General features: G+C 32.1%; 1 protein-coding gene across 1 annotated transcript in view; it reads left to right on the top strand.

Annotated features, from left to right (window-relative positions):
- Positions 1-6449, top strand: part of BOLL (boule homolog, RNA binding protein) — a 36815-nt gene extending 30366 nt beyond the window's left edge. The window contains exon 11 of the mRNA XM_039219764.1: positions 6123-6449. Within this exon, the coding sequence (XP_039075695.1) occupies positions 6123-6146 (24 nt within the window). The 3' untranslated portion in view covers positions 6147-6449. The remainder of the gene's footprint in view (positions 1-6122) is intronic.
- Positions 6450-14477: the final 8028 nt, after the last annotated feature.

Genomic DNA, 14477 nt, shown 5'->3' on the forward strand with positions numbered 1-14477 from the left:
TGCATTAATATATGTCCAGTAAATTTGTTCTTAGGAGGATTAATTGAAATACTGGAAACTGGGGAAATTATAGTTTGAAGTTCATCTTTAAATTAAATGCTCATTTTATACAGCCCCTCTGGAAAACATTGTGGAGGTTCCTCAAAAAATTAACACTAGAACTCCCCTATGACCCAGCAATAGCACTGCTAGGAATTTACCCAAGGGATACAGAAATGCTGATGCATAGGAGCACATGTACCCCAATGTTCATAGCAGCACTCTCAACAATAGCCAAAACATGGAAAGAGCCTAAGTGTCCATCCACGGACAAATGGATCAAGAAGATGTGGTTTATCTATACAATGGAATACTACATGGCAATGAGAAAGAGTGAAATCTGGCCTTGTGTAGCAACATGGATGGACCTTGAGGGTGTTATGCTGAACGAAATAAGTCAGGCAGAGAAGGATAAATATCATATGTTTGCACGTTTAGGAGGATTAGGAGGAACTTAATGGAGAACCATAGGGGAGAAGAAGGGTGGAAATAGTGGGGGAGAGGGAGAGAGGCAAACCATGAGAGACTCTTGAATGCTGAAAACAAACTGAGGACTGATGGGTGTGGGGGGGGAGGGAGGAGGGGGGCATGGAGGAGGGCACTTGTTGGGATGAGCACTGGGTGTTATATGGAAACCAACTTGACAATAAACTATTTGTAAAAAAAAATAGAGAACAAAAACTGAGGGTTGTTGATGGAGGGAGGAGGGTGGGGGAATGGCTAGATGAGTGATGGGTATTAAAGAAGGCTCTTGTTATGATGAGCACTGAGTGTTGTATATTAGTGATGAATCACTGATTTCTACTTTTGAAACCAATATTACATTGAATGTTCACTAACTAGAATTTAAATAAAATTTTGAAAAATAAAATGAAGGTTGAAAAGAAAAATAAATAAATAAATGCTCATTTTATTTAACTCCAATGTATAATAGCTATTCATGAAAATATTTAATGTTAATAATATTTAACTACTTGCCAAGTTATGAGGAATTTCTTCTTTTTTTTTTTAATGGTTACTTACTTTTGAGAGAGAGAGAGCACATGCAAGCAGAGGAGGGGCAGAGAGACAGGGGGAGACAATCCCAAGCAGGCTCTATGCTGTCAGTGCAGAGCCCAACTTGGGCTTGATCTCACAAACCGTGAGATTATGACCTGAGTCCAAATAAAGAGTCGGACACTTAACCAATGAGCCACCAGACACCTCTGAGGAATTTCTTCTAATTAAAGCATTGATTGGACTTGAACAAAAAACACAGCTATTTACATACTATATCCTACACTGTAGAAAGACACTGTGATTCAAAAGTAAATTAGTAAAGGACTTGACCTGTTACCACTCTCTGTTTTTAGCTCAGAGACCCATAATATACACTTAAACTAAAAATTTTCCACTACTATCTTCTTCCTAACCATTTCCTCATTTCAGTATCAGTAACACTTCTCATAAAGCAATTTAGAGACTAAAATTTCCACATATTCAGCAAGTCCTCAGAGTAGAGGATGACAACTGTAAAGCGCTGCATACTAGAGGGCAGGGACAGGAAAAGTCTGCTTTGCAGCTCTGAACATACAGGAGGGTATAAATTTTTATGCACTGTACAAAGCCAAACTCTACATAGTCTCATATTCTGAAGAATAAATTATTTTATTCAGTAGAGAACTAGGCAGCAGGAGCTAAAATCTTACCAATCTAGAGGCACTAGAAATTGTATATATAAGAGGAAATTAAATAAAGTTGTAAAAATATATCCCATGTTCCCAGTAATTACAGGCTCAAAAACAGGAAAGATGAAATAGTTGCTGGCCAGTGTGAGAAAATACCATAAGAAACTATTGATATGATGGAAAACTTAAATTTGTCTTTGCTGTAAAGGACCAGTAGTTACTACATAAAAACAATTCCTTGATAGAGAAAGAATTTTTTGAAATCCTCCCAGAATACAGAATATGAAGGATAAAATGCTAGAATAGGGAAAACGGAGACAAAACTCTAGCCAAAAAAGGAGTAATTCTCAAAATACAGAAAAAGACAAAAAGAATAAACACACATTTTAATAGTAAAACAAAAATACCCTTGATTTGTTTGAATTTACAAGTCTAAAAGGATTCACCATCCTTCAAGCATAATGAGAGGGAATCCATGTATAAATATCCTGGGAAATATCCATTTCCCTCCTTCAAACATCTTGGTCCTTTTAACTGTTTTTAACCATTTATTTTTAAATAATTTTAGAGTTAAAGAAGAGTTGCAAAAAATAATAGAGTTTATGTATCCATTAACCCAAGTTCTCATAATTTTAACAACTTATATAATCATAGAACAATTAAGAAAAATAAAAATTAGCAATGGTACAATACTATAAACTACAAACACTATTTAGACTTCACCAGTTCTTCCACAAATCTTCTTTTTCTGTTCCAGGATCTAACCCAAGAATCCCACATTATATTAATTTTTCATCTCTCCTACTTTCCTCCAATCTGAAATTTACAGTCTTTCCTTGTCGTTCATGACCTTCATACTTTTAAAGAGCACTGGTCAGTTATTCTGTTGACAATCCATCAATGGGTTTGTCTGGTATTTTCTCCTGATTAAACAGAAGTTATGCAGGGGTGCCTAGCTGGCTTAGTTGGTAGAGCACGTGACTCTTCATCTCAGGGTTGTAAATTTGAGCCTCACTGTGGATGTAAAGATTACTTTAAAAAAAATAAAACTTAAAAGAAAAAAAATGGAAGTTATGCATTTGGGGAAAAATATCACAGAAGTGATGTGCCCTTCTCAATGTATTATTTCAAGGGATACAGGATCCCAGTATATCTGATTACTGGTACTACTAACCTTGATCACTTTAAGCATGAAAGTAAATTGCCTAAATAAGTAGAGCTCATAATAAGTGGCAGATCCAGGAGTCTAACAGAAGCATGTTTTCTAACAAGAGAAACACTTAGCTGGCCCTATGAAATGCCTATCAGTAAAGCTCATTGATAAAACTATCCGTGCACAAAGAATTTCCCATTAGGACTTGAGTGCTTCCTCCTTAAATATGGACATGCAGTCACGTTAGAAGAAAACCTCCAGAATGAGATCATAACAAACAGAAAGAAACATATAATGCAGAGAACAGAAGAAAATATCAGACTAGAATTAATAACTGCTTAGAGATAAGAGAAAATAAGTGTTCCATGCACAGACATCCTGGCAAACACTTCATTTTTCTCAAACATATTGGTCCTTTTAACTTTTTTTTAAAATTTTGTATTTTGAAGTAATTTCAGATTTACAGGAAAGTTATAGAATAGAGTTTCTGTATATCCTTCACCCAACTGTTCTTTCACTAGAGGGTACTAGTACAGAAAATGAACGCTAATATGTCCTCTTAACTAAACTATATACCTTACTCAAATTTTATTAGTTTTTACACTAATTAGTCATTTTACACTAATGACTAACTTTTTACACAGGCGTACCCCTTCTCAAACCACAGCTTGAGCCAGGACCACTCTCTACTCTTCTATTTTTTTCCCACCCATGTCAATATTACCAACCATTTTAGCTGATTGTAATTTCAGGAGAAAGTTTTCTGAAAGTGAAAACCACAAAACATCTGAGAACACCACAATAAGTAATATGTGACAGAAATAGCAATGAGATATAGTTGACATATAACATTTAGTTTCAGGTGTACAGTATATGTATATATTATGAAATGGTCATCACAATAAGTCTAGTTAACATCTACAAAACCTCACATACTTACAAACTTTTTTTCTTGTGATAAGAAATTTCTTAAGCTGGGGCGCCTGGGTGGCTCAGTCGGTTAAGCGTCCGACTTTGGCTCAGGTCAGATCTCATGGTTTGTGGGTTCGAGCCCTGCATCAGGCTCTGAGCTGACAGCTCAGCAGCTCAGAGCCTGGAGCCTGTTTCAGATTGTGTGTCTCCCTCTCTCTCTGCCCCTCCCCCACTCATGCTCTGTCTCTCTCTGTCTCAAAAATAAATAAACTATAAAAAAAATTTTTTAAAAAAAGAAATTTCTTAAGCTCTACTTTCTCAGCAACTTCCAAATATGCATATAGTATTAATTAATTATAGTCACCTATACTATAATCACAGTATAGTAATGCTGTACATTAGTGGTCCACTTAGAAATGTCTTCTGTAACTTTGTATTACCAAAGCAATTATTTTTGCTTACTTTTCCATTACTCAGACTTAAGATAAGTTTCTATCAGTTGAGTTAGCTTTCTCCACACAACTAAATCAGATAAAATACATTGAAATTTCTTATACATTCACTTAGCCATTCTTTCTTGAGTACTTCATACTTCAGTTATACCTTTCATGAAACAGTGTTGTTTAAAAGCATGTATTTGTTGCTGATCTTTAAAACTTCAGAATGAACACATTAGGGACATATTTTAAAGTATTTGTAAACTGCAAACCACCTTACCTTCATTCTTTCTGCAATGATATGTTCTTAAAACTGAACTCTCTTCACTGCAAGATGGAAAAAGCCCATTTCATGTTGTAAACCTTTAAGGAAGAGACCTTTATGTCATTCTGGAAATTTTAACCAAGATTTATTTAAAACCCTCCTCCTCCACTTTAAAAATTGGCCAAAATAATTTTTACTTGAAACTATTTATAGGATATAGTTTCTCTTTTATACTGTCAATTTTCTCTTTTTCATATATACCAATTTACATCATTTCATAATGCTTATATTACCTGCAAGTTACCTTAGCTCTTTTATTTTCACTTTCTATCTTTCTATCTTTTGGTATTTTTTTTCCCTTTTTTTGAATGCTCTTTAAGAAAGTTTCTTTAAAAAGACTCAAAATCAAATAAGTTTGTTTATCCTTCTAATTTTGACAAAGATTTAATTGAAAATGAAATAGAAACAAACTATAGCTAAAATAAAACTTTAAATTATTATGGATAAAAACCATTATTACTGTTTCTGACTCATATTTGTAGGTACTGTCAAATCTGGCAGAATCTAAATGAACTATGGGCCATTAGTTAATTAATAAATCACATAAATAAGGTGGCCCTTGCATACACATGTCATATGGACTGTATCATAAGACAAGTTTTAAGTTAACAACTCATTCTCAGTAGTTCATTTCATCATTTATTGAACATTACACTTGAAAAATAATTGAAGTGCTATATGTATAATTAATAAGGCTTCACCCTTAAGATTACTTTCAGCTCTATTCATGCCCTGAGCCTATAATTTTTTCCTAATCTTAATTATTACTTGTTATGTAATGTTATGTTAAAAAAATTTCTTATGTGAACACTTGGTCGATTCAAAGGTGTTTTTAAATGTATTAAAATTAGTAACGGGGAACAAGGCAAGCATGTCCCATTTCACTTCTCCATTTCAACATTGTACTTGGAAGTACTAGCTAATGCAGAAAGACAAGAAAAGGAAACAAAAGTATACAGTTGGGAAGGAAGAAATAAATTGCCTTTGTTTGCAGATGACATGATCTGTAGAAAATGTAGAAAATACAAAAGAACTGACCAAGAAACTTCTGAAACTAATAAGCAATTATAGCAAGGTTGTAGGATACAAGTTGCTTTTCTGCTTACCAGCAATGAATTAAAATTAAAAATGAAATACTTAGGTATAAATCTAACAAAATGCGTACAAGATCTAGATGAGAAAAACTACACAACTCTGATAAAAGAAATCAAAGAATTAAATAATTGGAGAGATGTTCCATGTATATGAATAGGAAGATATCATAGTTCTTCCCAACTTTATCTACAGGTTCAACACAATCCCAGTCAAAATCTCAGCAAGTTATTTCATGGGTATTGACAAACTGATTTTAAAGTTTATATGAAAAGACAAAAGACCCAGAATAGCCAACACAATATTAAAGGGAAAGAACAAAGTTGGAGGACTGATACTATTCAACTTCTCTCACTTCTTAACACTCAATAAAATTACTACACATGTTTTACAAGTATTGTGTAAATGTTCATTGATGTCCTACATTCATCTACTCTAATTTGTTTTTCTTTCCTGTTCATTTCTGATCTATACTTTTTTTCCTTTTTACTTAACAGACAGTGTGGAGCATTCATTATTAAGACAACTGGGCAGCTCTAGTCCATCTCAACTGATTTCTTGTCCAATGATCCTTGTGTGGCCGAGATCCAGCTTCAATGAACCGGCTAGAAGCTGCCCGTTGTGACACTTAGGGTTAGTTAATACCTCGCCATACTTATTTATTCCATTATAAGCTGTCTAAATTCGATGAAATTTACTTTTTCAGCTGTTCTACAAAACTATTTAGGTAGTTGTGGCATGTTGGTTTGTTTATGTGTTAATCTAACTGTAGTGACATTTTCTACATGTTTTATCCATTCCATAAATAATAACCACATTGGGAATAGTGAGGTGTCTTTCATTTTCTCTGCTTTGTGTTATTTCTTTTCCTCCCAGATATTTTAGGAGTAATGTTTAATAGTCATTGCTATTTATTTTAATATTTAGGATAAGAGTTCTTTCTAATTCTAATAGAATTTTTCATACTTTTATGCCTTTTGGTATAAGTATATTTGATCTTAATGATTCAGTTCTACTACTGGCTATTTTGTCATTTAATATATTTTTGACTAAGTTTTTATTTATTTATTACTGCTATTCCTTATTTAATTTTGCTTCTGCCATGATTTTCAAAATTTGAGTAATATTTATACTTCTTTTTTAATAACATTTTCCAAATATTAGAAACACTTCAACATGATCAGTTTTCTTACCTTTTCATGTGATTAATTTGACTATATTAAATTTTTACTCTAATATTTGTGATAATGCTAAAGCCTTTTATAATATAAGCCCTTTGGTACCCAAATTTATATAATATGGATCACCTAGTAGAATTGTTTTGATAAAAGAAGGGCTCACCTCTGACATCCCATAATACTGACTGATATTCCACTATATTTTGGTATTCTTTACTGCTTTAATCTTTTGACTTTTTCTTCTTATATGTTACCAGTATATTCAATTATATATGTTATTAATATTTTAAAAGACAGTTATTTTCATAAGAAGCAAAGCTATTTCTTATACCAAGGAAATTCTGATTATAAAGCCAATTCTTATTATAAAATTAGAAAATAGGTGGGAGTAAAAGCCATTGTTCAAAAGTTACAGAATAAAGCTTAAGTGTCTTCATCTCTAAAATTTCTGTAATAGTATAAAAAAATCCACTTTACATTCATTTGCAATTCTTTTACTTGACTTCCTAATTTTAGGTGAGAAGAGGAAAATCCATAAATACTGTCATTACCCTAATCTATCTCTTCTTTCTCCTTTTCTAGCCCCAAATGTACTAATGTTCAACAGCATAAGCAGAAATAATAAGACTTAGATCCCAAAGATTTTCCTGATGAATCAATAGGGTGTTTCTTTTGAAACCATAATGAATATGTTTGCCAGTCAAGTGGTTTCATAAGAACAGTAGGATTATATGATTATATACTAGCTACAATTATCCCCTGCACATTAATTATTTTCAGTTTTTAGAAATACATATAAATAGACTAATAAGTCCCCCAATAAAATTTCAAAAGGTTTTCTTCCTGTAAGTAAAAATTATTAACCATTGAGGTTAGAGATCTTTTAATAGCACTATCCTTGAGAACAAAAAAAGTTAATGTTTTGATTTTCAAAATGTTTAACATGAGGCTAAACAAATCCTGGATTGTTAATAAAAGTTCATGATGTTTTTTTAGATAAGGAATTTTGATAATAATTGATACCTGTGTTTCTTCCACAAAGCATATAGATATGTATACACACATATACTATGTATACACACATATATATAGATTATATACACATTATATATACATAAATACATATAATTCATACATACACACTTCCTCAGAATTTAGTTTTATTTTGTGAAGCTAATTAAAACTGTGGAATTCACTATCAACAAGAATATATGGAGGACATCATCAACTTTCTTTATGACCTAGATTGATAGCCCAAACTGGTTATTTCTAAAATCAGATTGAGAGGATAAAAATTCTCCTTATGTAAGAAAGTAAAAGCCATTTTCCTTTTCTCTTTTTTTTAGTATATCATCTATAGATAAATTTGAAGTTTCTATTTATTTAGATCCTGTTTTGAAAGGCCAATCTGAAGACATCTGAAGAAATTCACTGTGTTAGAGGGAAATGGATAATACAAATATTAGCACATGTACCAAAATCACAAATAACTTTACAACCTGTTTCCCCCAAATCTCAAATATAATCAGAGATAGAAAGATGGTAGCAAGTCAAAAGATAAAAGATCTTAGAAAATTAAGACTTCAATTTCTTGCCTGTCAGCCAATTTCAGAAGAATGGCTTAGAAAAAAAGGAATGATTTAGTTTGTAACACTGCTTCATGAATTTCTGCCAACAATGGCAGTACAATATTTTCAAACAAATTTATACATAAGTCCCAGATGTTGGAGTGTGTTTCATGGATTTATGCTGTATTTAAGAAAAATAATAAATTGGGGTCACATACACAAAAAAATTTGTATCTTTCTCAGAAGTAGCGGCTTGGATAGTATTAAAAAGGACTAGAAGAGACTTTACAAGGGCATTCAATCCAACTTTGGTATCATGCTTCAACATGCCCTATTGTTAAAATAGTAAATTACTGGTCCCTATACTTTGACTAAAATTTATTCTGAAATCTCTATAGACCTCAGAGGAAAGGGGTAAAATCTTCCAAAAATATGGGTATAATAGTCATAATTGGTGCTGTTTCTTTCAACTCTATTCAGCGTTTTCATTCCTAGTGCATAAATTCCTAAATATGCTATCAGTTCTGTTCTTCCATGTTGAGTACCATTATCTGATTAGCAGCTACAGTTACTGCTGTTTGTTCCACCGGCTCTATGTATTTTTGTCTCTTTGCTTTTATGTATTGCATAAATTTACTAATATTTTATGCATTCTCATGATTCCTCTCAGAAATCAAGTGCCATTCAAGACCACTTGTTTTATTTCACATTGTCATTTTTGTCCTTTCCACATGATACAATCTTTCTTCAGTTATCTATTATACTAGTTTCATGGTTATCTTGATACCTACCCTGTCAGAATCTGGAAACAAAATAGCAAGCATCAACTTTAAATTTGTAAACTAACAGATTAAGGTTTTCCAGTTTTATCATTCTTTTAACTATGCTGATTAAAATAGTAGCAACTAATATATTACCAGACTGTACTGAAGTAAAGATTCACAGTAACAGGCTGAATAGTCATGAAAACATTTTTCTAAGCTAGTGATACCATATGGGCATCTGACTTATTTTTAAAACATGTAATTAAAAATTTTTCCATCTACTGATTTGTCAGTTTTACTCATTTGATACATATTTCTTAGTTAAAAGAAGCCAATACTTGATTATTTAGTAATATTTTGGTACATACTTTTCTTAGTGAAGCTGATATGTATTAATCTTAGTTTTGCATTTCTGTCAAGGTATGTACCCATGAGTCAATGTCATTTAGTATTTCTCTAAAGAGGATATGAATCAAACATCCTGGTGTACTTTTTCCTTTGGAAAACAAGGCTATGAGAATCTGCCATTCTATACCTAGGAACTAAATCCTTGCCCTTCCTTACCTGCTAAGAGGTTTTTCCTCACTTCAACCTTCTTACTGACTGGTTTTTGTTCCTCATCAGAGAAAATGTGGGAAGCCCTAGGTCCTCACACTTTGGGATGTACCTACAAGATCCCAGTATACCTGTAGACCTAAAGAGAGAATTTCTAGTAAGAATGTCCTTTGATTAGACTCTTTTTTCTTTATGACTTCCTTTGCGGAAAAGAGAGGATAACATACATCTCTGAGAATTTTTCTTTCCTGGGGAAAGTAACACTTTTGAGATTATAATTTCTTATGTTGTTATTTTGTTTTAGAAGAGTCAAAATTCTGCTTTAAAGTATAAAGACATATAAATGTCTCAAAATTCTTAGCATTTTCTTCTCCTTACTCACCATTAGAAAGTTTTGTGGCATTTCCTCTAGATCTTTGTCTTCAATAGGTTTCAGTACTTTAAAAACGAGTTTTCCCTTTGGTAAATTCCAAGCTAAAACTCCAACTGTACTCTTCCTGTCCCATGAATTCCCTGAGTCTACTAGTTGTACTCTTCCAACCTGGAAAGAATTCCCTGTCTATTCATCTGAATATCTACTTTCCAACTTGTTTTCCAAGTACCATGTCCTTGTTCTTTGAATCAATTAAAAAAACAAAATCAAAACTGAGTAGCATTCTAAGGGACCTCTGTTTTGTATTTTGGATAGAATTTCTCCAAATTTTTAGAGACCCTGATTCTTTTGTTATCCACCCAACTCAATTAACTTTCTTGTACTTAAAATGGTAGGGCTTAAGGATTTTACTGTGTAGTCATTATTTTTGCACTCTCATTATGGTTTCATTTTCACATGTGGCTCTAAACTGAAAGAAAAGAAATGCAATCAGATACACTTAATTTTGGAAGAGTTTTGCCCAACTCCAACTATATTTAATGGTGTTTAAATTCACAGCATCTTCCTACAAAAGCTGTATGCACTGGCCTAAATATATAATCTCATATTACTAACCTGACTTCTAGATTTGGGGAATAAAAGCAAGTTAAAAAAAAAAAAAAAAGGTTCTTGCCTTGCTTTGCCTAAGAATAGGATTAAAGAGAATGCCTGTTAACCCAAACAATCCAATTTGGTAGAATTTCCAACAGTATAATCTAACATGAAAAAATATCAGGCAATGTGGGGAAAGATGTTTTAGCTTAAAGAAGACAGCTTAAAAGTAGCTAATTCATGATTAAGAGAGTATAATTCTTGGTTTTCACAGCTTCTGTCCTTTTATTTCTGAACTCATTGGTCCTCAAAGTTCCGTGTTTTCCACAATGGTTCCCAATAACAGAGTGAGTGTTTTGGAAGTATGAAGAGAGCCAAGATAGCTTTTCCTTAACATGGAATATTACATCCTTTAATCTTCAATTTCTTTTGCTTTATATATTATAAAACTTATCAAATGAAATTTTAAAAGATGATGAGCAGGCAAAGAGTTACTTACCTTTGTGTCTAATTCCTAAAGATCTGATGCAACTATAGAGAATGTTACTTAATACACACATTTTTGTACATCTGACTTATTCTTGATTTCAGAAAGGCTATCCTGTTTCCTCAAAGGATTTCATAGGTGCAACCCTAAATAATAATGAAAGACAAACATTCTGTATTGAACTTCAGCGGATTTGTATTTTTGAAGTTAAAAATTTATTTTAAAGATTCTCTGATTTTGGATATAAACATAACACTCATTTTAATCATCCACTTGCTTCTTGAAAAATACTTTCTAAATCATTGTCACCTTTTTTAAAATGCTCTTTACCCATACAGAGAATTTAGCTTTCTTATTTTCTTCTAAATGATAAACTATTTGGGAAAATAATCCAAAATTCATTCTAAAGATCATTTCTTCGTATGAAATCATCCACTTGCTCTTTCTTATTAAACATCCTTCAAACCAAACATATTCATACTCCATGTAGGTAAAGGTAGCTAACAATATAGTTTTCACTGATATGATTTAATTTCAAGTCATGCAGTTTCAAAAGAATCTTGTCTCTATTGTTAATAAAGTACAGTTCATTATATTATAGTAAGACAAACTTGTAATAGGGTCTAGCTGAATAGAGTCATGTGTAAAAATATATTTTTTCTCAGAAATAATTACATACTCAGAGATTTGCCAAGTTCCAATATGAATGTTAGCTTAACCTTCTCTGAAATACGATTATATGGATCCAAAATTAGAGGAGTCCTTGTTTTCCAGCACTTACTTCCTTTGAAACTACACTCCCAACTTCATTGATAAGCAGCAGACAGACTTGATTTTATTATCTTTACAGAAATCAAACCTGTTAACCTGTGCATGAGGCCCTCTGATGTTTTACCAATCATACTAAGTTCTGTTTCACTTCTGCTCCTTATAGAAATCAGAAATTTCTTGACTTTGCTAATCTCTGCTCCAAGTTCTTACTACACGTGGAAATGATATATTCATCATTAAATCAGTATACTTGAGAGTGAAAGGGGGTACTAAAAATAATTAAAATGATCTGATTTTTGAAGTATATATGAACCAACAGAGATTATCATATTAATAGGCTTATAAACCATCCTATTCAAAGACTATTTTTCAAAAATGAAATTCTAATAATACAGTATGCATAAACTAGAGTGTCCCAGGGAAACTGTAATGTTGTTAACCCTATTAAAATATTATAAAAAGAATATAACATTACACTGAGATTAAAACAGTATAGTCTGAAAGGGATTAAGCCATAAGGGATAGGCCTGAATTACTCTATTACTTTAGCCCTTGAAGCTTTATGATTTCTGGTTTAGCCATTTATACAACTATATAAATAAGTTCAATGAATATGTTTAAGGATAAGCCTATTTCCCAAGTTATAAACACAAAATCATAGAATCACATTAACTTGAAAACTATAAAGTCTACAACTATGGAATTTTCTTAAGATATTAGTCTTAAAAATTGGTAACTTAACCTTGCAACTAAATTTGGTATAGAATAATGAGGTAATTCTCAAGAAAATCTTTGGTTTAGTCATTGAAGATTATTTAAAGTCCATGATAATATTCCTTATAAAAATTGTATTAACTCTGTTGATAATGTGCTATAAAATCATGCTTGGTCTATTAAAATTGTGCTTATTGTATTCTTCCAAAGCAAGAATAACACTTATTTTTATAGCATTTTATAATTTATAAGCACTTTACATATATATATTATCTTATTCTGTCCACTCAATATATTTGAGAAATAATCGACAACTTTTTATAAGAGGTGAGGCTTTGGAAAGAGTAAGAGAATTGCCCAAAATGACATAACTATTAAGTGGTAGAATCCAGACTTTTATTACTAATAAATTACACTAGTAAGGAGGCAAATGATTTCTGGGGAGTAGGGGAACTAAGACGGGAAGATCCTTAGAAAGCACTTTTCAGAAATAATTTTGTCCCATTCAAGAGTTATGGGCCATCTTTCATTGAATCACTAAAATTAAATCTCACACAAATTAAATCTTAGACACAAAATGTCTATTCTAATCCCTTAACCATCTGGGACTTGGGATCAGAAAATATTTCAATTCTAAAGCAAATAAATTCTGATAAACATGAAACTGTTTAATCATGCTTTTATCAAGTAACTTTAGTATGAACAGTTTCCTAACAAAAGGGAAAAGCAGAATTGCCCCAGAATTTAATTTTTAGATGTTAATCAAAAATTTTCTTCAAAAATGCCGTGCAATTCAGCATTCGGAGAAATATAAGAAGGAACACAAGATAAGAAGAAAAGCCTTTTAAGTTATCCCCCCAAAACTTTAATCCCTCTGATAAGCAAAAGACACCTATAAGTGGAGCCATCTACTCTTTATATTTTGGGAACATAACACATTTACACATGTTTTTGGAAGTACAAAGTCTGCCAACAAAAACAAATGAACCTTTGGTTGCTTTGCTTCTTCCTTTCCATTTTCTTGCTAATAATTGCAATGTAGGCATTTATCTGTCTTTGTATAGACCCTCCATATATTGTTTGCTATTTTAAGACAGGGCCATTCTAGTTTTCTTTTTTTACATCCTAATCCAGGGGGCCAAACTCATGCCACTCTTTATACTGATAAAATGTGTATGTTTCTAAGATAAATGGATCATTATCATAATTGCCTACTAAAGTCTCCTCAGCTCAAAAACTATAACAGGGCCTAAGGTTAAATACAGCCTGATGTTATTAGAGAGAATTTTCTCAAACACTGATTTTGATAAATATCTTTAACTTATTTTATAATACTTCATAAATTTTTCTTTTCTGGTTAGAAGACTATTTTGTACCTTCACAATGTATCCTGAAGTGATATGAATAAACTCTCTGTAACCCCACAATTTAAAAACATTTTTAACCCTAGAAGCTTCCAGGTTTGATATGCCGTAAAATTATCCATTGTTTTTATGACTTACTCCTGACAATTAACTTATTCTAGCATTGGCAAGTTGTTGTAGACATTCTCAGAGTCTTGCTAGGTCAGTAGAGTGGCATCTGGGCCCATATCAGGGAAAGCACAATATATAATCAACCATGGCTCTTTAGAGAAATTTTGCCTTTTTATCTTAGAAGCTTCAGTTTGTTTCCCTTAACTATATATAAGTTGCTATTTAAGTTTTTAGAAGAACTACTTAACACTTGGTATTAACTTTCTGTTGTCAGATTAAGGCTGGGCAACTGATTTAGCCTTCACATTACTTCCAAAGTTTTAATCAGCTTTACTAGATAAACTCAGGCTTGCTGCACGCATTCTTCTTGAATCAA

This window comes from Hyaena hyaena, unplaced genomic scaffold, assembly GCF_003009895.1.
Source record: "Hyaena hyaena isolate Hyena2069 unplaced genomic scaffold, ASM300989v1 scaffold_832, whole genome shotgun sequence".
In the NCBI taxonomy this organism is placed as follows: domain Eukaryota; kingdom Metazoa; phylum Chordata; class Mammalia; order Carnivora; family Hyaenidae; genus Hyaena; species Hyaena hyaena.